This window comes from Ovis canadensis, chromosome 5, assembly GCF_042477335.2.
Source record: "Ovis canadensis isolate MfBH-ARS-UI-01 breed Bighorn chromosome 5, ARS-UI_OviCan_v2, whole genome shotgun sequence".
Taxonomy (NCBI): domain Eukaryota; kingdom Metazoa; phylum Chordata; class Mammalia; order Artiodactyla; family Bovidae; genus Ovis; species Ovis canadensis.
The window spans coordinates 103,498,846-103,524,100 of NC_091249.1; the positions used below are offsets into that span (position 1 = coordinate 103,498,846).

At 38.3% G+C, this 25,255-nt stretch overlaps 1 protein-coding gene and 1 long non-coding RNA gene across 7 annotated transcripts in view; one reads left to right on the forward strand and one right to left on the reverse strand.

Moving 5' to 3' along the window:
- Window positions 1-9,531: 9,531 nt before the first annotated feature.
- On the reverse strand, window positions 9,532-23,736 carry ARRDC3 (arrestin domain containing 3). Of its 2 annotated transcripts, none has more exons than XR_011257059.1 (8): window positions 23,073-23,736; window positions 19,031-19,112; window positions 17,005-17,152; window positions 15,910-16,012; window positions 15,277-15,533; window positions 14,794-14,956; window positions 14,366-14,558; window positions 9,532-12,267 (listed from the first exon to the last, which is right to left on the reverse strand). XR_011257059.1 is itself a non-coding variant. In XM_069590117.1 (8 exons), exons 1-8 carry the CDS (start codon window positions 23,350-23,352, stop codon window positions 12,211-12,213), a joined length of 1,245 nt encoding a protein of 414 aa, XP_069446218.1. In that variant the 5' UTR covers window positions 23,353-23,736; the 3' UTR covers window positions 9,532-12,210. The 2 variants fall into 2 exon arrangements, 1 of the variants encoding a protein (XP_069446218.1); XM_069590117.1 differs by having other exon boundaries at window positions 14,366-14,520.
- Window positions 20,614-25,255, forward strand: part of LOC138440512 (uncharacterized) — a 409,718-nt gene continuing 405,076 nt past the window's right edge. For 4 of the 5 annotated variants that reach the window (XR_011257060.1, XR_011257063.1, XR_011257061.1 and 1 more), the window contains exon 1: window positions 20,634-21,097. This is a non-coding gene — a long non-coding RNA (uncharacterized lncRNA). Of the gene's footprint in view, window positions 21,098-25,255 lie in introns of all 5 variants that reach the window. The other variant, XR_011257062.1, reaches the window with a different exon arrangement.

Here is a 25,255-nt window from a genome sequence, read left to right on the forward strand (position 1 = left end):
CAGAGAGAGAAGGAGGTGGGGAGAAGAGAGAGAGAGAGAGAGAGAGAGAGGGAGAGACACAGGAAGAGATCGCTCATCCTTCTAAGGCCTTAGTCCTATCAGAACAGGGCCCTACCCTTAAGACCTCGTTTACCTTTAATTCTCTTCTGAAGACCCTGTCTTCAGATAAATGACTTGGGTATTACCGCTTCAACATAAGAATTGGAGAAGGCAGGGCGCATTCAGTACATAGCAGTGTCTAAATGTTAACTATTGCCTCGTATTTTTTGAGCATCTGTCCTGGAACAGGCTGGATCAGGCATTATGAAGACTGAGAGTAGGGTGGGGTGGGATAAAATACTCACTGGGGAGGTAAGACCAGGATATCATAAACTAGAATAAATGCTGAGGGAACTCCAGAGTATCAGGGACCCATGAGGGCTTGGAATGATCCAGAAATGAAAATGGGGGAAAATGGGATTTTAAAATGGGTGGAAAGAAGTAAGAATTAGGTGAGAGGATGAATACCTAGACGAGGAGGGTAGCCATGGAAATGAAAGAACAGGGACAGGGACCCTCGAGATCTTACTGAGATGACCAAGGAAACTTCATAACTTACTCACATGGAGAAAACCTCAGTAATTGAGGCATGGATTCAATGGGTGAGGAGAGCAGTTCTTTTTAACAGAGATCAGAACTTCCAGATAAAGGGAAGGTATTGAGGGTGGGGGCGGGTTAGGTACATGAGGAAAGATGAGTTCATTTTAGAAATATTAATTTTTAGGAACTGAAGGCTTTACTGAGTAAAATATCTGTAATGTCTTTGGAATAAGAACAAAGAGATGGGGAAAAGCAGGATGGAAGATAATGATTATTTGAATCACTATCAAAGAATTGATAATTGAAGCTAGGGAAATGAAAGATTTCTTTGAGAAAATATGTAGAGAGATGTATGGAAAGCAAAGGACTATTAGCTATCACTATCTCTCTGAAGGATCAGCAACAGCAAATGGCCTAGTGGTGTAAGGCTTTTGAAATGTTCATGGGTTTAGTTCTGATTTTTTCAGGGCACACACAGCACTTAGTGCCACATATAATGAATATTTGTTGTTTGGCTTAATGACTGAATGAGCACATTTTAGAAGTTTCAAATCCAAAATACCTCAGGGCATCAGGGAAGATTTTGAAGTCAAGGAGCTTTCCCATCTCCACTGAACTGAGTGTTGTGAGCATTATTTATTACTCAACCCTGTGGCTCAGACGGTAAAGAATCTGCCTGCGATGCAGGAGACTGGGGTTTGATCCCTGGGTCGGGAAGATCCTCTGAAGAAGGGAATGACAATCCACTCCCATATTCTTGCCTGGAGAGTTGGATGCACAGAGAAGCCTGGCGTGCTACAGTTTGTGAGGTCACAAAGAGTTGGACACGACTGAGCGACTCACACACACATGCGCTCACATGCACACACTGAAGAAGTGATTAGCTAAAATGGTTCTCCCATCACATGAAGGGATGAATTAGTTCAGTTTTCAAAGGAGTCATCTGACTATCAGACTAGTCCAGGTACATTCACTGAGACATTCCCAGTGGGCAGGGAGCCTGGGAGAGAATAGCACAGAGGTGCTGTGCTATGACCTAGCTTTCCCCTTGGAATCGGGGCCTGTCTCCTGGGCCCACCGTGGCCTCTCCCCGTGGCAGTTCTGCTCTCACCGACCTTTCTCCTGTACCAGCAGCTGCTGCTGACAGTTGGGCTGACTCCCTCATTGAAGGCACCATGTAGTAGTCTGCTCTGAAACTTCCTCCTTGTCCCCTTGGAGCTCAGGGCTGCCTACAATTGCACCCAACCGCTTCCACCTTCCACTTGCAATGTTTACCACCATAGTGTCTAGTTCTTGAGGGGTCCTAGTGAGGATGAACAAATTTTATGCTATCTGGGGGCTTTCCGGAGACAAAGCCTAGGTTCAGATAAAGGGTTCATTAATAATATGTACAGCGTTACAGCAAAATGCCAGGGCTTTAAATATATACAATCCTGGATGTGAGTCACAGATCTTTAATGGGAGAGGTGTGTGGTTTGAGAAAGTTGCTCAAAATTTTCTTTCTTGCTCTCTTTCTTTTAAAAATAATTTTTATTTCTCTGTTTTTGGCTGTGTCGGGTCTTTGTTGCTATGAGTTGGCGTTCTCTAGTTGTGGTGAGGGGGGCTACTCTCTATTTGCGGTGCGGCTTCTCATTGTGGGGACTTCTCCTGATGCAGAGCACAGGCTCCAGGGCACATGGGCTCACTAGTTGCGACTCCTGGGCTCTGGGGCACAGGCTCAGTAGTTGAAATACTTAGTATCTAAAATACTGGGTTCCAGGGCACAGGGCTAGTAGCTCCGTGGAATCTTCTTGGACCAGGAATCGGATCATGTCTCCTCCATTGGGCAGATGGATTCTTTACCACTGAGCGACCAGGGAGGCCCTTGATCAAACTTTCTTGAAAACAGTTTTCCCAACTAAAAACTATGACATGTAATAACTACCTTTGAAGGTGGCTATAAGGATGAATAAGATAAAGAGACCTTTCAGGGTGCCTGACACATTGTAGGAGCTTCATAGGTTGGTATTCGAAAGACAGGCCAAAGAAAAGCACACGTGTACCATTTCTACGCTTCACAAATCATTCTACATGGGCTTAGGACAAAGATGAAGGCAGACAGGCGCACAATCGTTCCCTTAGTTTAGGAATGTATATTCCGGGTTTTACCTGGTCAGAGCATTTCAATTTCTGTGATGTTATTTTGTAAGCTAGTTCTTCAGCGTAGGGAAGAATAGTACCTTAGAGAATGAAATGAGTTAATAGATTTTCCTCAAATTGGAGCAATTTTCTTCTTCTTTATTGAATCAGGAAAGCTAACTGTCAAAGAGGCATAGAGTGGCGTAGATAATGCCCTAAGGTAACAAAACTCTATTATGTTGTGTTCCATTAGCACTGAGCAAAGGGTATTTTAGAAGGAAATTTCACTGTGTAATAAGGGGGAATTGCAGCTCAAACTTTATCCTGCATTTTTCCAGGTTTTTCTACTTTGTGCCATAGCAGCATTGCCCCAGATGGAAAGATCCCAGGTGCACTTTTTCCTCTTGAAAGAATCTAGTGTTAGCATGAGATTGAAGATTATCTTTGAAGTAAACTACCTTAGGATGAACAGAGAAATACTCAATTTCTCTTCTAAGGGATGTTTTGACTTATCATTTATCTCCCTCCCGCCTTTGATGGAAGCCAGGGTCACCAGTGTCTTCACCCTAAATAAGCAGGCAGGTGACCTTGCAGCTGCTCCTGTGTGTGCATGCTAAGTCACTTCAGTCATGTCCAGCTCTTTGTAACCCTATGGACTGTAGCCTGCCTCTGTCCATGGAATTCTCCAGTCAAGAGTACCAGAGTGGGTTTCCATTCCCTTCTCCGTGGGATCTTCCTGACCCAGGCATTGAACCCTGGTTTCCTGCATTACAAGCAGATTCTTTACCATCGTTACCATGGCTCAGAAGCAGCTGCTCCTGAGTACTAGCCAAATCTTCTCCAGAAGTTCTACTCTATTCTGACTCTTATACCAACTCAGATTCAGTGGCTCTTTCTATAAATTAATGTTTGCTTTCATAAATCTTACAAAACTGAATATATTTCTCATTTAATAGTCATATACTAAAATTTAAAAAATGATACCTCAGAGCATTAGGAATACGTATTAAAATTGCTCAATAGTAGGTAAAAACACACATTTTTGTGCTAGAATTGGAAGATTCTAGTTACTTTAACTAAGAAAGGCTAATCCCTTAATAATCAAACTCATGCCACATCGCATAGTTTCAGTATGTGGTACTCTGAGAGCAAGGTCACACCTGAGTTCCTACCCACAGGGTAAGAAAGAGGTTTGTCTACAAGAAACTGTGAAAGTCCTGGAAAAGTTTCACTTTTACTGTTGAAGAATGAAGAAGCTGAGGTACCAGTCTGTGGCCTATCAGAAAGGAGGGTGCAGGAGGTGAGTGGCAGATGAGCAAAGCTTCAAAGTAGCAAAGCTGCTTCTGCCAGTCCATTGCTCCAGGGAAGATCCCCTGGAGGGCATGGCAATCCACTCGTGTTCTTGCCTGGAGAATCCCACGAACAGAAGAGTCTGGTGAAATACGGTCCATAGGGTAGCAAAGAGTCAGACATGACCGGATAACGGAATATGCACACACAATGAGCTACATACTACTACAAACTATTTTTGAGAGTGAAATTCAATTGTATAAGTTTTAAAAGCTACAGTATTGGTGCAAGCATCGGAAAATTATAATTTTTGTAATAATATAAAATCTTAGAAACCCTAGAGTCCGAACACAAGGTGTTTTCACTCCACCATATCAGGTAACCCAAGTAGAAAGGTATTGTTGGAAGTGTCCCCAGAGAATTTTGTCCTTTAAATGAGGAAACAGAAAATGGGGGCGCCAGAAAACTCAAATGACTTGTCCAACTTCATTCACCTTCTTAGTGTCTGTGGACCAGAATGTCTGTGGACCAGATGAGTTCTTGCCTACCACAGCCTCTCAACAGCAACCCTCTCCAAAGTGGTAGCCTTTCCTTTATAAATGCTGTATTGTTATGATGGTTTCATTTTTGGCATGAAGGAAGGTGTTATGGGTTGAATTTTGTCTCCTAAAAAGATATGCTAAAGACCTGATCCCCAACATCTCAGAAAGTGAGCTTATTTGGAAAAGGGTTATTATAGATGTAATAGTATAATAAGGGCAAACTGGAGTAGTTGTTGTTCTTCAGTCCCTAAGTCATGTCCGACTCTTTGTGACCCCATGGACTAGAGCACGCCAGGCTTCCCTGTCCTTCACGGTCTCCCAGAGTTTGCTCAAACTCATGTCCATTGAGTTGGTGCTGCCATCCAAGCATCTCATCCTCTGTTGCCCCATTCTCTTGCCCTCAATCTTTCTCAGCATCAGGGTCTTTTCCAATGAGTCTGCTCTTCACATTAGGTGACCAATGTATTGGAGTTTTAGTTTCAGCATTAGTTCTTCCAGTGAATATTCAGGGTTGATTTCCTTTAGGATTAACTGGTTTGATCTCCTTGCAGTCCAAGGGGCTCTGAAGTCTTTTCGCCAGCACCACAATTTGAAAGCATCAATTCCTGGGTGCTCAGCCTTCTTTATGGTCCAACTCTCACATCTGTATATGACTACTAGAAAAATCATAGCTTTGACTTTACGGACCTTTGTTGGCAGGGCTTGCCTGGTGGCTCAGATGGTAAAGAATATGCCTGTGATGAGGGAGACCCAGGTTCCATCCCTGGGTTGGCAAGATCCCCTGGAGAAGGAAATGGCACCCCGCTCCAATATTCTTGTAATATTGGCCTGGTATATTCCACGGACAGAGGAATCTGGCGGGCTACAGTCCACAGGCTCTGAGTCAGATGCGACTGAGTGACTAATAGAAACTGGGGTAGAGTGGGTCCTTAATCTGATATGACTGTGTCCTAATGAGAAGAGAGAGTCAGAGAGAATGCCGTACTAAGGCAGAGAGACACCCAGGAAGATGATGGCCATTAGGCAACAGTCAGAGACATTCCAGTGAGGTATCTGCAAGCCGAGGAAGCCTGAAGACTGCCTCCTCCTAGCAGAAGCAAGAAGAGAGAAAAGAATTTCTTCTTTGGGCTTCAGAGGAAACATGGCCCTGCCATCATTTTGTACTTCTAGCCTCCAGAACTGTGAGCGAATAAATTTTGGTTGTTTTAAGTCTCCTGGTTTGTGGTGCTTTGTTAAGGCAGCTATAGGAAATGAATACACTTGGCAGTGTAACACGGCAATTTATTTGGCTTTTCCGGATCAGTCTGCTCAAGGACTCATAAAAGCTCAGCAGTCTGAGGCATTTGTCTACGGCTTCCCTACACAGCATGTACTCCCATGGCTATTTCTTCTCTAGGGTTTTGTAGAATTGGTTTCCCAAATGGAAGGAAAAATAGTGAAGGGGAGGGAACATTTTCTCCTCTGCTTTTTGTAATTTTGGAAGGCAGCTATGTGTACCACGATACCACCAACGCTGCTATTGTAATTTTGGAATTGACAATTTGGAGAACAGCCTGTGTGATTTTATTGTTGTAGGTTCTGAGTATGCTTTTATAGGCTGCCAGCATACTGTTTGCATGATCTATGTGCTGAATTTGAGTTTCCTATTATTTTCCTAATTAGTCTAAACATCTTGGGTACACTTTGTGGGATTCAGACCTGTCAAAATGTCTAGATTATCAAAGTGGGCCTTGCACTAGAAGATGGAGATGCTGATTTTCTAAAAAAAAAAGAAGAAAAAAGAGCAGAAACTGGCTCATTCTAATGTTTGTTGTTTTGCATTTATATCATTGTGTAAGCTATTTAACTCATTTAACAAAAATGACTTAATAAATCCAAATTCCTATATTCAATAAGGATCAGATAGCTTTTGACAAAAATTCATATCATCTAAAACAGTAACAGAGTAATACTTTGACTTTCACTATTTGTATCATTACCATTGGATCTATAAGTTGGCAAAATTAACACCATCTTATAGGGTTAAAAATTAGGAGAGTGTAATCTTTCACATTCTTCTGTTCACTGGTAAGACTCATATGTAACTGGGAAACAGACCTCTGAATTATACAAAATGATGTTCTCATTGTTTTACTTTTATTTTAGAACTAGCAAAAATCCATTTCCCGTTGGATTAACTATGATTTATCAGTTACTTTTTAAAATAATTTTCTTGATTAGAGAACACACTTTCTTATTTTTAAAAAATTTATTTATTTTGGCTGTAGTGGGTCTTCCTTGCTGAGGGCTTTGCTCTAGTCGCGGCGAGCAGTGGCTACTCTCCCTTGTGGTTCTCGGGCTTGTCATTGCAGTGGCTTCTCTTGTGGTGTATGGGCTCTAGAGTGTGCAGGCTTCAGTAGCTGTGGCTTGTGGGCTCTAGAACCCAGGCTCAGCAGTTGTGGTGCATGGGCTTAACATCTTCTGGTTATTTTCCTAAAAATGTTTTTGTTTTTTTTTTTAATTGTAAGATTGCAGACTTACATACCTCAAAAGTCAAAGTCAAATTTATCAAGTTTTTTTTGTTTCTCATGACATGAAAAATGTTATTTCCCCTCTGTATTGATTTGATATCATGAAAAGGTAAAATCAGTCATGGAAGTTTTGAAAAATGCTGATTATAGACCTGAGGGTTCTGAAGGTATAGTAACTGCTAGCATCTCAGTAGTTACAAAGATCTTTCAAAAATATCAAGCCATGAATACACTGTGGGATTTGAAATGGCAAGTTTATTTTTCACTTACCAAGTGCCCCAAACCCTCAACTCAATTACACCTTGGTATTCATGAGAACAAATTTGCCTTTTGCTTCCATTTAATACTTTTGTTTGGTGTGCTGCAGTTTCTCAAACTTTGTTGTACTTACAAATCACCTGGGAATCATGTCAACAGGTGTTTTGGGTCTATCTTCTGAGACAGACTTTGGTATCTCCCTCCTCACATGATGCCATTACTGCTGGTTTGGACAACACTTGAACAGTAAAAATACAGTGATCTTCTCCTATGGCTCAGCTGGTTAAGAATCCATCTGCAATGCGGGATCCCTGGGTTGGGAAGATTCCTTGGAGAAGGAAATGGCTACTCACTCCTGTACTCTGGCCTGGAGAATTCCACGGACTGTATTGTCTATGGGGTTGCAAAGAATTGGACACGACTGAACGACTTTCACTTTTCTCTCTTCTGGAAACCACCATGGGGTTGCAGAGTCGGACACAACTGAACGACTTTTACTTTTCTCTCTTCTGGAAACCAAATTCTATTGGGAAATCCATTCTGGGTAGCGTAAAACATGACCAAGGTACTGGCCAACTAGGATTTTCCCTAACAAATGTTTTGGGGCTTAAGGTAACATTTCTTCTGTGAGCTATAAAAGCTGAGGTCATCTTTCCTGACCCATCTAACATGAGAATGAATCTGATAGGAAAGACTAATGCTAATACGAAAAAGGGGAGTGAATGGAGGTAAGTGTATCCTTACAGTATTTGGGTTTCTGGATCCAAATGTGCTTAATACAGTTCATCCCTGGAATTACTATTTAATATATTTTACTTAAGTAAAAAAAAAGTTGAGTTTCTCCCTGTTACAATCAATAAACTAACGACACAGGGAATTTGTTAAGTAAGCTGAAACACTTTGGCCACCTGATCGAAAGAACTGACTCATCGGAAAACACCCTGATGTTGGGAAAGATTGAAGGTGGGAGAAGGGGATGACAGAGGATGAGATGGTTGGATGGTATCACCAACTCAATGGACATGAGTTTGGGTAAACTCCAGAGTTGGTGATGGACAAGTAGGCCTGGCGTGCTGTAGTCCATGGGATTGTAGAGAGTCGGACATGACTGACTAAACTGAACTGAGGTGATATAAGGAAAAATCAGACTCAAGCAACTCACTTTTATGTAACTTGAGACATGTACTGAACTAAAGTATTCAAATGCAAATTTAGAAGTAACATGGTTAATTGCCAACATTTCAGCAACTGACATAGAGCATCATTTCTTTACCTAAAGTTGTATTATAACTGCATACCGTTCCACTCTGTAGATGAAGAAATCAAAATTCACACATCTTGTTCAAAGTTTTATCTAAAGTCAAAGAACTCAGAACATAGATGTTCCCTTCTCATGGTTCCTCTCCTAGTAATTTTAACTTCCTTATTGTATTAAGATATTGTGCAGATTGCTTTTACTTAACAAGGATGATAGTGTATTGCTATAAAATCAATTATAAATGTCTGTCTCTTAATGACTCTTTGTAGCACACTTCTTCCATGTGTATATACATTTGAGAATAGGGGAGAATCATATAGTAATGTACATGTACGACTTGATAGCTCATCCCTGAGTATATAAACACTGTAAGAAGATAACGTCTAAGTGTGATTCCAAATGTTACTTAATGTTACAAATCACTGTAAAATCCAGACATTCTTTGAGGGAAAAAAATGTTTTAAAATTTAGAAAAATTGTTTTAAGATTAGATTAATACAATTTCTAAATTTATGTGCTCTTGAAATACTAGAAACCTGGACACATCAGAGAGTTAGTACCTGAGAAGTGAAAACATACCTGGTTCAGTTTGGCTCATATATAACATGGAAACATACATCGAACTCCTAAATTTTATTAAAAATAAATCATCTATCACTTGATGAATTATTAAGTAAAACAATAATAATTTATATTAAAAAAAATTCCTCTACACCTCTTTAGTAGAGATCTAGAAACAATTCTTATCCTGCAAGGCTTGAAATAAGAATTGTAGTTTTTTTTTTTACTTTTTGGCCATGCCACATGGCTTGCAGGATCTTAGTTCTTCAACTAGGGTTGAACCTGGGCCACGGCACTGAAAGAGCCCAATTCTAACCACTACTCTACCAGGGAACTCCCTAATTGTAGTCTTAATAGTGTTTGCATGTATGATGAGTTACTGAAATGATTAAAATTCAAATAAATCTCCAAACAATTTTATAAAAAAGAAAAAAAAAAAGAAACACTTTTATTTTCCACAAGGAAGAGCAATAGGAAAAATTAAATCATTTCCCACATGTTGTTTTCTTAAAACAGCCTACAAGGACATATTCAGCACCAAATAAAAAAGAAGAAAAAAAGAGAATTACAAACAGCCATAGAATATAATCTATAAAGCAAACATTTAATATTGCACTTCGTTTTGCTAACATTTTGGATTTTACTTTTCCTAATTGAAAAATCAGGAATCTATCTTTGAATACTGGAATACACCTGTGAAGCTCATATCTTGTATCAAGAATTGACCAATATTTAGAAAAGAGTAATGCCTCTAAGTAAGAAAGTAAAGGAATAATGGGTGAAATAAAACTTTATTTGATAAAGTTTCATATATTTAAAATTGTATCACATTTTGTGACCCAGTGCCAATTATTAGAATATTGGTCATTCCTTCCTCATGTGTTATTTATGAGTATATGGTGATAAGTATTCCAATGCTATGCATATCAACAATTGTTCCCTAGTCAGTTAGACATAAGAAGAGAGAAAAGAAAAGGGATTTTCTGACAATCCCCCCCACCCCCAACAAAAATAAAACCACCAAATGCCCTTTATGCCAAATATTCCATTAGCTTCTTTTGAGGGGGACATTCACAAAATGATTTAACAACAATAAAAAAATATTCACCCCCATTTCCTTATTATCTAGTATTAGTTTGCTACGGGAGCCCAAACCCTTTAACCGAATCACTTAAAACGTGATTCATTTTTACATGGGCTTTCTTCACCCTGTCAGCATTTTTCAAACATGAATTGTCTTCCATGTTTTCTTAAAGGCCACTTATGGAAAAGCCTATTTGTTTTGTATGAAGCTTTAAGACAGTATTTAACCAGGTCAAGCACCAAGCCAGAGTTACTATTATTTTCAGCCACTTTATTAACTGTGGGATTAAATGGCAGGATAGATATAAGACCCATTTCACACATATGTTGTAACATCAGAGATGCTGATTTTCATTAAAAAAAAAAAAAACAAAAAAAAAACCAGAGCTGAAATCCTTCTAAAATAAAGACATTCAGTACACTTGGTACCTTGGAAAATGCAGTTTTAAGGGTCTTCATGAATGCTGGTATATTTATGAGCCAACTGTAAATTATCTTTCATACAAGCTGTAATTTAGTGATGTGATCATTCTTCATAACTATATATACTCAAAGTGAATGATTTCTCTCATGTAGCAAAATCTTCTTTAGGTTATGGAAAAACATACTTTTGTTTAAAAAAAACAAAAACATAACTATTTCAACAAATATTCTAGTATTTGTAGTTTTGACATTCTATACTTCTATAATATACTGGGGCTTTCAAGCTGTGAAGCTTGAGGACAGGTAATGTATAAAATGAGCTCTCTCATAATCTGAACATCCATACCTGCTCATGAAAATACCCTGCACCAGCAAAAATGATTTCCAACATACGTGTTTTGGAGGTAATTAAGTAACTCTGTATAAAAATAAATGCACTTTCTCCTCCTTTCCAGTGACTGGAAAACTTTCATACTTTTAAAATAATAATAAAAAATAACAATAATTTGTAAGAGCAACAGCCCTTAACTCTTTGCTGGTGCCTGCCATACTGCCTTTCTTGACTCCATTCTCAGTTCTGCTAGCTTCTTCTTATATGTAATGATAAAAAGGGAATGCGGGTGGGTTATCACTTTTGTGTATGTCCCTTTTCCAAATTTCCCTCTCCAAAAAGCCAACCAAACAAACATAAAAATAACTCAACAGTGCAACAAAACACAAATAGCATTCCAACAGTTTGGCAAGTGATGCGTTCACCTGAGATTAAGTGATTTTAGGCAGTCAATAACAAAATGCTGCTTTGCTGTAATAGTAGAAAGGCAACGAATTCTTAAAAGAAACCAAGAAGGTATACAATCTTGACAAAGTCTATTAGCTTCCTCCTCTTATCTCTTTTCCCACATATCTGTTGCTTATCTACCACAGTAGGCTGCAAACATACAGCAAGAAGGATTGGCTTGAAGGCATTTGATGTTTGTAAATAAATCCACAATAGGATCCAAGCTGAAGAGGTGATACATGGTCAGCCTAGTAGGACAATTCTGAGCATGTGCATACGCAGGTAAAGTCCAGGCTATATTAAATTAAAAAAAAAAATGTCAGTGCATTTTTTTTTCATGTTAAAGTTTCTTTCAAAGCTTTCTTTTGTTCCTTGCTGTGCTCACCACAAACAAGTTTTAAAAGAGTATCAAGAGTCTGGCATAAATGGAAAAAAAAAAGCTGTAGTGACACTGAACCGCACAATGTAAGCATTGAGCATGTGCAAATTTTCAAATCAAAAGAAGGAAATCATCCCTCTTTACAACGTGGTGTCTTGACACGTATGACCATAGGCTAAGAAGACTGCTCTTAGTATGTGCCAGTTTTAAAGGAGAAAAGCTTCGATCTTCAAGCATGTTGGAGCAGTCCAGAATGTTGCTGCAGGCTCCTAAAGCGTGATCACTGGTTGTTTCATGTTTGCCATTTTTCTGGGCAAAAGCTATTCCACTTCCTCTGAAAACATGTTTCCAAGATACTTCTCTGTCCTCAGCCGGGAAGGGAAGAGATATAGTTCGGAATCCACATCAACTTGATTTAACCAAGTATTCCTTCAGCGAGAGGGGCAAGATGGTCTATCATCAGCTGGCTGATCAGGATTTGGATCAACCTAGAAAGGGAAAAAAAAACAGAAACAAAAACCTCAAAACCGAAGTTAACTGATAGTGGTTTAGTAAGAATGTAGCAAACAGGCTAATATTTTGAATGCTGTAATCAGAAACCCAATTACATTGAGAAATGTAATCAGAATGAACATAAAGGGCTTATATGGGGAAGAAAGAGGATTAGTACCATTTATGAAGTACTTGCTATTCAATTACTAGATTAACAATTACATTTGTAGAGGTATGCCAGGATAGTTTTATTTGACAAAAGCTAAGGGTAATATTTTATCAGATAACAGGAGCTTTATTCAGCACTTAATAGAACTTAAGACTTAAATATATAATGGCCAACATTTTCATAGCAATGATTTTCTCCTGTAAAGTTTCCATTTCATCCTGTTACAAAAAAGTCAACTGATGTTTTCCCTAGGCTTTGGGAAGAATGTAGTTGTATAAACAATGTTCTTGGTGTTTATTTGAGGTGATAGCTCAGAGCCTAAAGCCCCAGAGAGGGCCTAGGAATAAATACATTGTGTATCAAGAAATAAGAATGATGAACCCAAATGCTCCAGACATCCCATTTTGCCTCTTTCTGTAGTGACTTTCATATGCACTTAACACTTTTCTTTCTTTTTAATGACTATCCTTTAAAGAAAAAAAAATCAAAATAGCTTTAATATAACCGAGAACCCCCTTTATCCCCAATGTGGGTAGATGTTAAAACAATTAAATCACATCCTGAACCAATTTAGGCTTTTAAAAGGTTTACATTCTTTTAATTAGCTTTAGTTCAATTTAAAAGAAGGTAGAATTTTATGACAAATTGCTTAAACGTGGATACTTAAGACTGCCATTCTTTAAAAATGCCTGTTGTACAACTAAGACATCTCAGATCAAATCACAAACGAGGAACTTAATAACCAAGACAGAAATGTCAAAATAAAAATGTAGTGAAAGTATTTTTCACAAGTGGGAGGATACTTTTAGCATCTAATGAAAAATTTCATGAACTGAAATAGTGAGACAGAAAAACTATGTCCAAATAAGAATTTGCAGAGAACAGAACAGATTTTGGAACATCCTATAATCAATGAATACAGTGGATTTCATATTAATCACATCCAAAGGAAAACTGACTCTTCCAGTCACGGTATTAAGGGGAAAAAAGCAACTTGTTGAAGAGTGAAACAATCCTCTTGTATCTTTCTTGGGAGTAGTATTTCACTGCAGAATAGCTGTCTAAACTATAGCAACCAAAAAGCAAAAGCTGGTTCCAGTGATTTAAAAAGTTATCTGGTAATATATTGTTATCAAGGCCAATTCTAAAAGTCTCTTACAATGCATATTACATATATGCATACGTATATATTCTGATGTATCCTGAAATTGCTGGATTTCTCCCCAACTCCTTTCCTTTGCATATATTTTTCTTCCTGCCTGAAATATTCTACATTTTGAGAAAACTTACTCTTTAAGAATCAGCTTAACAATCACCTTCTTAGGGAAGCCCCTCCTGATTCTCAAGACCCAATAAGCTGCTCCTCAAATGAACTGTGCATTCCTATCACTTTGTTATGTAATATTTTGCTTCTAAGTTTTTTTTCTCACCAGTCTGTACGCTTTTCCCAAATAAGGGCCATGTTTTATTCATGTAAGTGCTTAGTTACTTGAGACGAATAAAAATAATCTAACCATGTAGGAATGCTGTTTAAGTATGTTACTGCAAATGTTATTTTCCCCATCACTGAGAATGCTGAAATATGAAAATTAAAAAGGATGACGAGTAAGATAAATTCTACCTATCTAATCAATGGTTGCAAACGCCAGTTCTACAGATGCTTTGAAATATTTATTCCTTTAACTGGCATGTTACAAGCATGAGGTTAGATCATTATCTTTATTTAGCCAATAATATAAAAGACCAGTCCAATGCTGGGTCAGTCTTTGTATTAAATATTGACAATCTTAATCTAACTTTTAATCTGTTGTTCAACATTATTTATTTCTCTCTTACCATGATAATAAAAACCTAACTATTTTCAGAAACTGCAATACTGCTTACTAAGAGTCAGCCCATTTTGAACTTGAGGGTGTGATGCTTACCTCTGAATAAAGGGGTGGAGGCAAGAAACGAAACTCTTGAATATATGCAAACAGTGGTCCTTGAAGTGCTCTCTCAAAGTCATCACAAGCACTCCCTGGTGCAAGATTGTTCCGTCTTTGTTCCTCTGTTACCACTTCTGCATAGCTGGGTGGTGCTGAAGGAAAAAGATACACGCAATTCGAACAGCATGTTCTTATGCATGTCAAAATACACAGAATAGAAGATATTAAAAAGGAATGTCAAAGTAAAATAATAATAATCTCTCTTGTAATTAAAACTAGGGAGATATAACATTTTAAATCTAACACTAGGGGCACACCCCACTCTTCAATACAGACAAATTTTATCTAATCGTAAAGTATCAGAAGCAAAATTATTTTCTTGCAAATACCAGATTAAGCTTAGATATGCATTATCAAATTATTACCTTCAGGTCTTTCAGGTAGGGATAAACCAAGCCAGTTCATATTCATGCTACACTGACTGCTTACACTTGAGGTTCTGCTTCCAAATGGATGTAGAGGAATGGTACCAATGACAAGTGGCAAATTAAGAAATAAATCCATAGCTCCAGGAATATCCACATATACCTAGACAATAAAAAGAAATGGTAGGTTTAGAATCCCAAGCACTATTTCTTTTTTAAGAACAAATAACCCAATCTATTGTTATACTTCATTTTTTAATGATATACTTGAAACGTTTCTCCATTATGTACACTATTGTATGGTACACTGACCTCAGATAAAATGAGTAATTATAGTCCAAGTTATATAAAGAATTACATGTAACTATATATATATCATATATGGAATAAAAAAACCATATTCTAGATATAAGACAAAATGATACCCTTATGACATTAAAACTTCAGAAAACATCCACTCCAAACCCTTAAATCTGTACGTACCATTAGTGAATATTCCACACGGATTATACTACAGTCGAGGATGGAGGGAGAGACTGGTGGAATTTTCAGCAACTTGCCATTCCACGTCTCTGTCTTTCCAGATGATAAGGATTCCCCACGCAAGTTAGCCACAAGCTGTTTGACTTCCTTCATTTTTCCTTTGGCATAGAAGGCCTGTGTTTGGTAAATGGCTGCCTTTGGCACCACCATTCGGGAAGAGCAGTTCTCAATCTCAGCAAATATCTGAATTGATTCACCTACAGGTAAAAAAAAAATATATATATATATATATATATATACATATATATATCTACTGTTAAAAAACCACCAACCAACCCCAAAACAAATGTAGATTCTTGGACTAAAGTTTGAAATTTCAATGAACTATATGGATTAAGAAGCCACCCTAAGAACAGCAAGTAACTTCTAAAAATCAACTACACATTGACAGTAGTTATTAAAAAAAACAAGACTACACTCCAATTTACAAAAGAAAACTGGATAAGCACTATTTATGACAGTTTAGCAAAGAATACTGTATCATCTTTGCATTTAGCAGGAAAAAATGTAAATTTACGCACAAAAGTTAAATGAAGAAAGATCAGTCTTGGTGGGAGTCCACCTCAAACGTACCTGGCGTATAGCCCTTCCTTTCGATCTTGGCACTTAAGGATATGGGGCCTGAGGTACAGAACCAGCAACAGAGAGTCTTTTCTTTTGTGCCTGCTTGGGGTGACTGTAAGATATAAATTTAGAGAAAAAGATCAAGATATGAATTGAGACAGGAATAAAATTTTTAAAATACAATCCTCAATTCCTGAATAATTTAACATTAAAAGCAGTGTTACTTTTCTGTAGCAAATATACTTTTCCACCAACCGACAGCTTTTGATTTATACTGGTATTATATAAGTTTCCATTCAATTAAAGAAAAAAGGGCTTAACATATTTCATAAACATAGTTTTAGCACACACTACATACACAGTAATTAAAAACCAATTTAAAAAGAAAACACAGGAAAAAAACAAACAAAAAAACCCTTTCCACATTCTATTTAAACTGCCTTAAAAAAAAAAAAAGGCAGTTTGGAAAGCAACTTGGTTATAATCTCAAATGATAACATCTTTCTTTGAGAAATGTAAAACTCAGAATGTAAAAAAAAAAGAAAATTCATTTTTAAGATTGATTCTTATTTGTCTAAAGATGTTATTATTTGTTTAAACCAAGTAAAGTTTTTGAATTCAAATTTGAAACTTGTGAAAAAGTGCAATTAAAAAAGATTTTCTTTAAGACAGAATTAAAGTTTTTTCATAAACATAATAATCTCCCCATGATTTGACAACTATCCCTATACTGGAGTAATGCAATGCAGTACAAATTTTACATTATAATATTTTCAAATTAAGTGATATTGTTATAGTAATAATTGATATTACTGTTCCTTGGAACAGATTTATTTTTGTTACTGTTGTTATCTTCTGAGTTAAGAGATATTTCATACCAATATTGGTCTTATTTTACATATTTACTTAAAGTTATTACAACATCAGAAAATATGAGCATATTCTGCATTAATTGGTATTGCTCTTCACTGTAGTTTGGAAAATATTTACATAATTTAAAAATAAAGTTACTATTTATAAATTATAAGAATATATAGAGTAGGTGATTATTCTTTAGTATTCATGTGCCAAAAACAGAGAATGAAGAATTCAGTCAATTCTTACCAGTAATGAAGGAGTGTTGATATCTATATGCTCAAAGACTGTAAATTCCTTCTTTAATTTTACTGGTAGAAGCCAAGGCCTGTGCAATTCGGCTTTCACCCAATAGCGCACACTGCCATGTCGGCCTTCGAATGAGGTAGCAAGTGGTCTGTGCAGAATATAAAGATCATATATTAATCTTACACCTCTTTTTAATTAATTATACAGTAGGTCAGCATAGAAGTGTTAATATATTATATGTTTATACACCAATGAGGTATCGAAGGTGTAATTTATATTTCCAAAGGGAGAAATCATGGGGGGGGGGGGAACCTTCCAAATAATAAAATAGATAATTGTCAAATAGTGCAGAAATTTGGTTAAAAAAAGCCAGACGAATACAATTGCTTTAAACTAAGAAGAGGCTACTTTTAATGCTGGTGGCAAAATTATCAAAGTCTGGAAATGAACAGTTTTTGAAAAGGTCAAGACTTTAGTTTAAAAATAAAATTAAGAATGGTTTAACTATTTCTCTTGAGAAATTCTAGACTCTGGTTAAACATTCAGACCAAACTCCCTATGGTGCTCCATTTTTCATTAGCTAAAAATTACTATTTCCTATTATAGCAACTAATTAAGATCCAGAAAAGGTCTGGAATAGTCATTATGGCTTCAAAAGCTTTTTACATTTCATTAAGTCCACTAATCTCTTAAAAAATGCTTTCCATTTCCTAATTTTGGCCATGTGTTCTAACTACATTATAGACTTAAAAAGAAGGAGAATTTCTTCTGTTGACCTGTTATCAAAAGAATCAGAATTCTTCTCAACTCTGATTTTATTATTTGTGGAAGATTTTATTTTAGTGTATTTAGTCTCCTTTTCATAATTTCATCAGAAAAATGCACAAGGTTCATTTATTTACAAGGTAGAGTGCTAGTTTTTTTGAGGAGTAGTGGTGTTTACTTTTTGTTTTACATTTTAGACTTCTGCTTAATTTGTATAGCACAGAGAAATAAAATGCAGGATCTATTCAAGACTTCTACAGTTTATTTTAAATGACTGTGGCTTATTGAAAGAATTAAAATATATATTTATATTAAATTACCTTCATCCTTTGAAAATATTCAGGCCCAACTGTATTAGCCCTATTGTATTTACAAACTTAAAATATTTCTCTTAGAAAGTAATTAGGGTATTATATTAAAAATGTTCTTAAGCAATATGATACTCTGAAAAATACTCCTTATGAACTCTATCCATATATAATAAGTACTAGAATTAAAGAACACAGAATTATGTACATTTGGCACTTGACAAAATCTTCTGTAATGCAAGTTTATCTTTCAGAACAAACATTACAAGTACCACTTTGCATGCTTTAATATCTGTTAAGGCATTATTTTAAAAACTGCTTTTTGTATAATTTCCTCTAATACATAATTATTACATTATGAATATTTTACTTTCCTTCTTCCTTTCATACTATATTCCAGGCCTTACATTAAGATATCTGATTGACATTTCCTTTTAAGTCTAGGTCGCAATATCTCTTGTGTGACATTCTCAATAGCTCCTTGCACAGAAGCTAATGAATTCATATCATAAACACACAGTACTTCTAAAATTAGGATATTCCTAATTATTTTTACCTTCTTAGTGTTGGTTAAGCATCAGTAGAAAGGACAGAACACTTAACTTTTATAAACTACTAAATGACAGACTTGATATGATCTTTTTTCCAGCTAATGCTGATGGTGAACTATTAGGTGCTTACCATTTGACTAGCACCTTCCAATTCATTCACTTTAAATGAAATACTTTTAAACATCATACAAATCCTGAGACAGAGTATTAAGAATTGAGGTTTGCTTTCTATAATTTTGCCACTCTAGATTAAAAAATAGCTTTTTTTTAGTATATTGTTTTCCTCTAGCAAGTTTCAGTAATGAAAAGGGTTTTTTTAAACTAAAAATATTTAAATATACAATGTTTCATTTTAAAAGAAAGGATGTTTATTTGAAAAACGCCTGTTAACAAAATACTTACGTCTGTGGAAGCTCGAAGCTGAATGCATATTCATGCCTTCCTGAATGAACAGTGTTGAAGCCTTCTTCCGAATTATCGTCATCTAAAACAGAAAACAAAAAATTTATTAATAAACCTTCACACTCTCTTCACGATGTCAGAACTTAAAAGATGCTCACATAGTTAAATAAGGCCACAAACTTTGGAGTGTGAGAGATCTGAACTCTAATTCCAACTTCATCACTTCTGGGTAAAATAAAACTCCTGTCTTCAGCTGGTTCATCTGTAGAATGGGGATAATTAATATTTATACCCCATAAGTGATTTTTTTAATGGAAAACAACCTAAACTGCAAAGCATCTTCAGCTAACATCCTACAGGCTAAGACTCAGACCTCAAATCTCATACTAAGATGTTACCTTTGTCTTCAACCATTTACTTAAATTTATCCTAATAAGCCTACATATAAAATGAAAACTATTCACGTAAACCTTTAAAAAAATATCAGTTTTGATACGGAAAATATGAATGTGAAAACTCAAACGATTAGAAAACTGCTAAGTAGATGTTGGGAGTTAAAAAAAAAAAAAGAACAGTGATTTTAATGTCGGTTTCATAGTCAAAAATAAAAATTGTTACTGAACCTAAAATTATGACCTCAGTCTAATAGCTAAAAATTCACATATATATGATGTACCTTAGACTTAAAATGTGCCTGCTTAACGGGAAAAACAGGTCATACATCCTTGAAAAATGAAGATAAGGATGTTCCCCAGTGCTAGGGAAAAAACAGGATGACCTTTGATTTTACATCCAATTTCTTTTGATGAAATAGGTTATTTTTCAAACTATCTAAAAAAAAAAAAAACCCTCAGGGAAATACGGGAGGGGGTTCTGGATTCTTGACATGCTTTTCTGAAGCGTTCTAACTAGGTAATTTAATTACAAAAATGTCTACTAACGCAGCTTCCTCGGTGTAGAAACCTTTATCATTAAATAGGCTGTCAGAAACGGGTATTATCATTTAACTTTCCCTCAAAAAAGTAATAAATACACACACAAAAAATGATGCTTCCCTCAGAGGGGGGAAAAAAAGATGCCTATATGTGGATACCTTTTATTCAATAACCATCACGACTCAAGTCTTGTCACCAGTATTTTGTTCTTCTCCCCCCACCCCCGTGCAAATTCTCTCTCCTGGATTTCGGCCCTGAAAGCGGCTGATCAGTTGGGGGACATTTAAAACCGCTCCCTCCTGAAGGCGCCCAAAGTTTGCCTCCCTGTCTCTCCTTTTCTTCCCTTCTCGCTCCCTTTTTGTGCCAGCTCAGCAGTCTCATTGAGGCGAGCGGCGGCGGCGGCCGCGCCGTGGTAAACAAGTGCCGGGCTGTCAATCAAGAACTAGACCGGAGCAGGAGAGGACCGGCCTAAACCGGCGCGAGCAGATCCCAGCCGGCCCGCCCGCGCGCCGCCGCCGCCCGCGCGCCCCGCTATACATACGGCATATGTCGCGCGGCGCTCGCACTCGCGCTCGCACAGCCTAGCCTGCTGGCGGCGGGAGGGCGGGGGAAGGGGGCGGGGCCAGGGCGCCGCAGCGCTTCCGCTTTACACGCCCCAGCCGGTGACCGGTTCGATCTGGCTCGGGCCACCCTGACACCTTTAAATTTGCAGCAAAGGAAATAGGGGTGGTGGCGGTGGGGGAACAGTGGCGGGGCTGGTGGTGACAGGGAATACTCGGCAAGGCCCCCACCAAACCCTGCCTTCGATGTTCGTGTCACTTTCCCCGTCCCGGCCAGCCTTGGGGGCGCGCTCTCCCCTCAGGGCAAATCAAGGTAGCCCGTCCGGTGCCTGCAGAGACCGGGCAACACGCTTTTGTTTCAGCTAGGAGGGGGATAGAGCGTTCAAAGGAGCTTCCAACAACTTCTACCTGAAAAACCTGGAAAATGGGGTCCGGCTAACCCGGCCCAGCCAACTTCCCCGTGACAGAACTGTCAGCTAAAAAGTTGCTCCCAGGGCCACCTGGCACCTGGAAGGCTTGCCTCTCCTCTCGGTTGAAACCTGAAGTCGTCCCTTTCCAGCTCTGCAAGCGAGGTGAGGTGAGGTGGGGGGAGAGAGAACGTTATGTGACAGGAGCCCCGTGCGTTTCCAGAAGCTCGGGCAGGGACTCGAGAAGGGGCGGGGGCAGCGGCGGCTCAGGAGGGACCTTTACCGGCGCACGCCGGTTCCAAGCCTCGCCCCAGCCGGCGAGCCCTCTCTCCCCACCCGCCTGCGCCCAATCCAATCAGAGCCTGGCATCGCCTTAGCAACAGGCTAACAAACCCGGCTCCGCCTATCGCTGGCCGCCCGGGGCGGGGCCTCAGTTACCAGGCTAGTTTGAGAGGTCCCAGTTCTAAAGTCATTGAAACTCTTCCAAGCCGAAGAGCTCGTCCATGCTTGCAGGGGTTGAGGGGTGTCCCATGGCGGGGGTGGGGGGGTGCAACACAGTGTTCTTTACTATGAAACCGTGGCGCAAGCAATGAAATTTGTGTTTGTCCCCGTAAGTCGTATTATTATTCTACTTTTACCCCACTGTGCACCTTAACTCCTTAAAAACCTGTTTTTTCTAACTCATCTTAAAAAAAGCTACCAGTCTAGGAAGAATCAAATACAAACTCCTGGGCGTGCTGTTCAACCAATACCGGGACTGTCATTAGGCAGTTCCATTTCTTAAGACTGTCACTGCTTGGAGAGATTAACTAGAAATTATTTTAGTATGCAAATGATCTGTGTGTAACTGAAAACGCAATTAAAAGACTAATTTCAATCTTAATACTTTAAAAATAAGCGTTCATGCAGTTAATTCAAAGCACCCTACGTTTCCACCCTTGCCTTAGTTCAATTAGCACTTCCTCATGGGTGTGTATTTTTTAATTAAAAGGTTAAAAACGTGCTCTATTTTTAAAAAAATTTCAACATTCGAACTAAATACTGCATTAAAAAGGAGAAGCACAAAATTACATAACCAGTTTTCACATTATATTCTTCTTGGGCTAGGAATTAAGTCATCGTCACCACCTGACGCGTGTAACCAATCTGCTGAGAGCAGAACAAGCGCCCCTCCTCACCACCCCCCAGAACTGGTCCGAAACAGGATTGAACCGCTTCTAACAAAGGGTGGAAACTTAGAAAAACAAGCTTAGAGTCTCCTATATTTCCACAATGTAACCATTTAAACAATAGATTGGAAATCTCAGGACCCCCTTTCCCTTTGACAACCGTTTATCTTCCTTTTCTGACCAAAAATCAAATCCAATGAGCCGAATACTTTTCAATTCCATTTGACTGGCAGGGGTTTCATTGAATCCACGTTCCAAAGTTAGGCATGATGCTCAGAAAAGAAAATTTCTGACCCTAAATGGCTTTTAAAACTGATTTTTAACACATCATCATGATAGGTGCTGTCCTTTAAAATAGAGAACGCCTGAGTAAATTTCTGAAGGAATTGGAAAGAATAGGGAAAAAACACGTGGGGTGTTCATACCATATGTCAAAATAACCCACAGAAACCCTTTATCGAGAACTACGGTCAATTCTCTAAAAGTCTTTTGCGTGTCAATATTAAAAAAATGAAATACACCTATTAACCCACTTTAAAGTGTTATTTCTTCATTGAAGCTTAGTTTTTAAGACCTCAGGTTGCAGCGTATAAGGGAAAAATCTAATATTCGACTGCAGCTTTTAGCAATTCATTTGAAAACATATAAGTAAAATTACTGAATCGGTTTTAAGCATAATTTATATGTAAGGTTGAAATGGATTCCAAATGTGTATGGCACAAACCAAGCCGGGTATAGAGGTAGTTGAATAAGTGCAGTTTGCAGTCACTTTGCAGATGCCTGCATGCGTTACGGCTTAACACACGATGAATGTCAAGGAGAATCCAAAGCTTCTAACTTTGCTAACCTTTATCAAACTGCTATATGTTATGCTAGGAGCAGGATTACATTAATTCAGAAAAATTGAAAAGGCACTTTCCAAAGAAAGGTCTAATAATTTCCTAACAATGTTTAAAAAAAAAAAAACTTACCTCTTTCGTGTCCAATTAAGATGTCTTTATGGTTGAAATATTCTACTTCTTCAGTGTAATTCTGTGTATAGGCAGTATTGGAGCCGGCGTTTCTCGATTCGGTCCAGCGTACTTTCGCATGTCCTCTTGCATGAATTTTAAGAGATTTTACTCTGATTTCCCCCGTAACTTCTAAATTCACCCTTCCTGAGACTGTATCCCCACTAGAATACACAGGGACATTGCTGTCATTAAGACAGTCAAAGCTTATTGTCAAACTCTTTACCTTTCCAAGCACCATGTTTATAACAAAATCTATAAAAAATATAATGTAAGACAAAAAAAGTCAAGATCACATATATGATGTGATCCTCACTTAACACTGATCTATGTCTTTGCCGTGCAAAAAGCTTGCAGGCAGATCAGCGATTCTTTACAAATAGTTCATTGAGATTTCTTAAAAAGTCAGGGCAGCACAGAGGCTGCTGGCTGCTCCGCGCTCCTGCGAGTCTCAGTGGTCTCCTTACAAAGACGGGCGGCTGGAAGCTGCCAGCTCACTTTAAGAGGAGCTTTGTGAAAAACAACCCAGGTGCGCATGCGCACGCCGCGGCTGCTGTCGGCCCTCCCAGCGCGCCCCCTCCCGCGCCCGGCTCGCTCCCTGGCTCGTTTGCTCGCTCGCGGGTACAGTAGGTGTAAGCCACGGGAGGAAGACACTGGGGCTGCTGGGAGGCTGAACCAGACTTCTCTGCATTGTGGCCTCCTATTGGTAGGCAGGCTACCGTAAACCCTCGATGTGCTAGCCAGAGTCCCTTATCGAGCACACTCTAGTAGAAAGATGATGGCCGAGGGGGCCACCGGGGGACAAGGTTTGGGTGGGGAGCTGTTTGCAAAGGGCAGTAAGGATAAAACTGCTGAGTGACCGGCCCGAAGCATGCGTTCCCGGCACTGCAGGGTTTTGCCCACTGCCTGGATGGGAGGAGGAAAAAGTGATGTGTGTAGAGAGATGGGGGAAGGGGAGAAACCGGTTGGGCAAGGGCTGGTCGCTGAGCATAATCTTAACGAATTTCAAAAGAAAATGTAATAAAAATCAGAGAAGAGATAATGTTCAGTAGACAAGAGCATTCTTGGCTTGGTTTTTTAAAAATTTTTATTTAAAAAAGACCAGTGCCTTGTAGGCAGGGTGGAAATGACCTAGTCGAGACGTTAAAAGAGATTGCAACAAGGAGCAAAGAAGAGAAGCATCTATAATTTAATCATTATATTTTGCTTTCTCCTCCACTGCTTTCTCTTCCATCTCTTAATTCGATACCAATAAAAACAACCAAGATGTTTGCTTGATGACACCAGGGGAAAAAAGGTTTGACCACTTCCTCGAAGGAAGAAGCCATCCTTTTTTTGAGACACCACCTACAGCTAGATTTGCAGGGTATGACATGATTGTAACTCCTGTGTCCAGAGGGTTAAGAATAGGATTTGGCCTTAAAAAGTACCACCTTATAAAAGGCAGCATGACATAGTGTTTTAGCTGACATAATGTTTACAGCAGCATTGAAAAATCTTTGTTAGAAGTTAGTGAAGCCCAGAGGATGGTTTTTAAAAAAGAATGATTTGTTATATAACTAGGACTTAATTCTCTGAAGCTTTAATTTTGATTTTCAGCTTTGGACTGTTCAACATAATAATTCACATAATATATCTATCTTAAGGACAAGTACATTTGTCTCTTTATTGAGAATGTTTTGATAACAAATTGGAGTGCTTTCCTGTATCACACTGGGAAGCAAGGCTTAACAGCATAAAATCATCTAGATTGTATGGAATCAATGAAATTACCTGTAAGAGAGAAATGGGGAGAACAGAATATGAATCTCAAATTATGTATACATAACTAAATACTCTTCGGAAGATTTTTGACTGTGTGTAAACTGCTTTAAATTATTTTGTGCAGTGTATTAAGATAGGATGAAGCTCTGAATCATGACCCATTGAGCTCATTGGTCTTGCTGGTTTTTTTTTTTTTTAATCCAGAAACTGAGTTTTATTTGTTGCTTTTAGTTGAAAGGCAGCATTTGGGAGTCAAGAGCATTATATAAATTGCTTACATGGAATATAAATATGCAAACTATTTTGACAGTTAAAGGGCTGGACATTTATCTCTGATAGAGCTTAGATGGTTTTGCTGAAAACTGAATTCGTGTATTTCA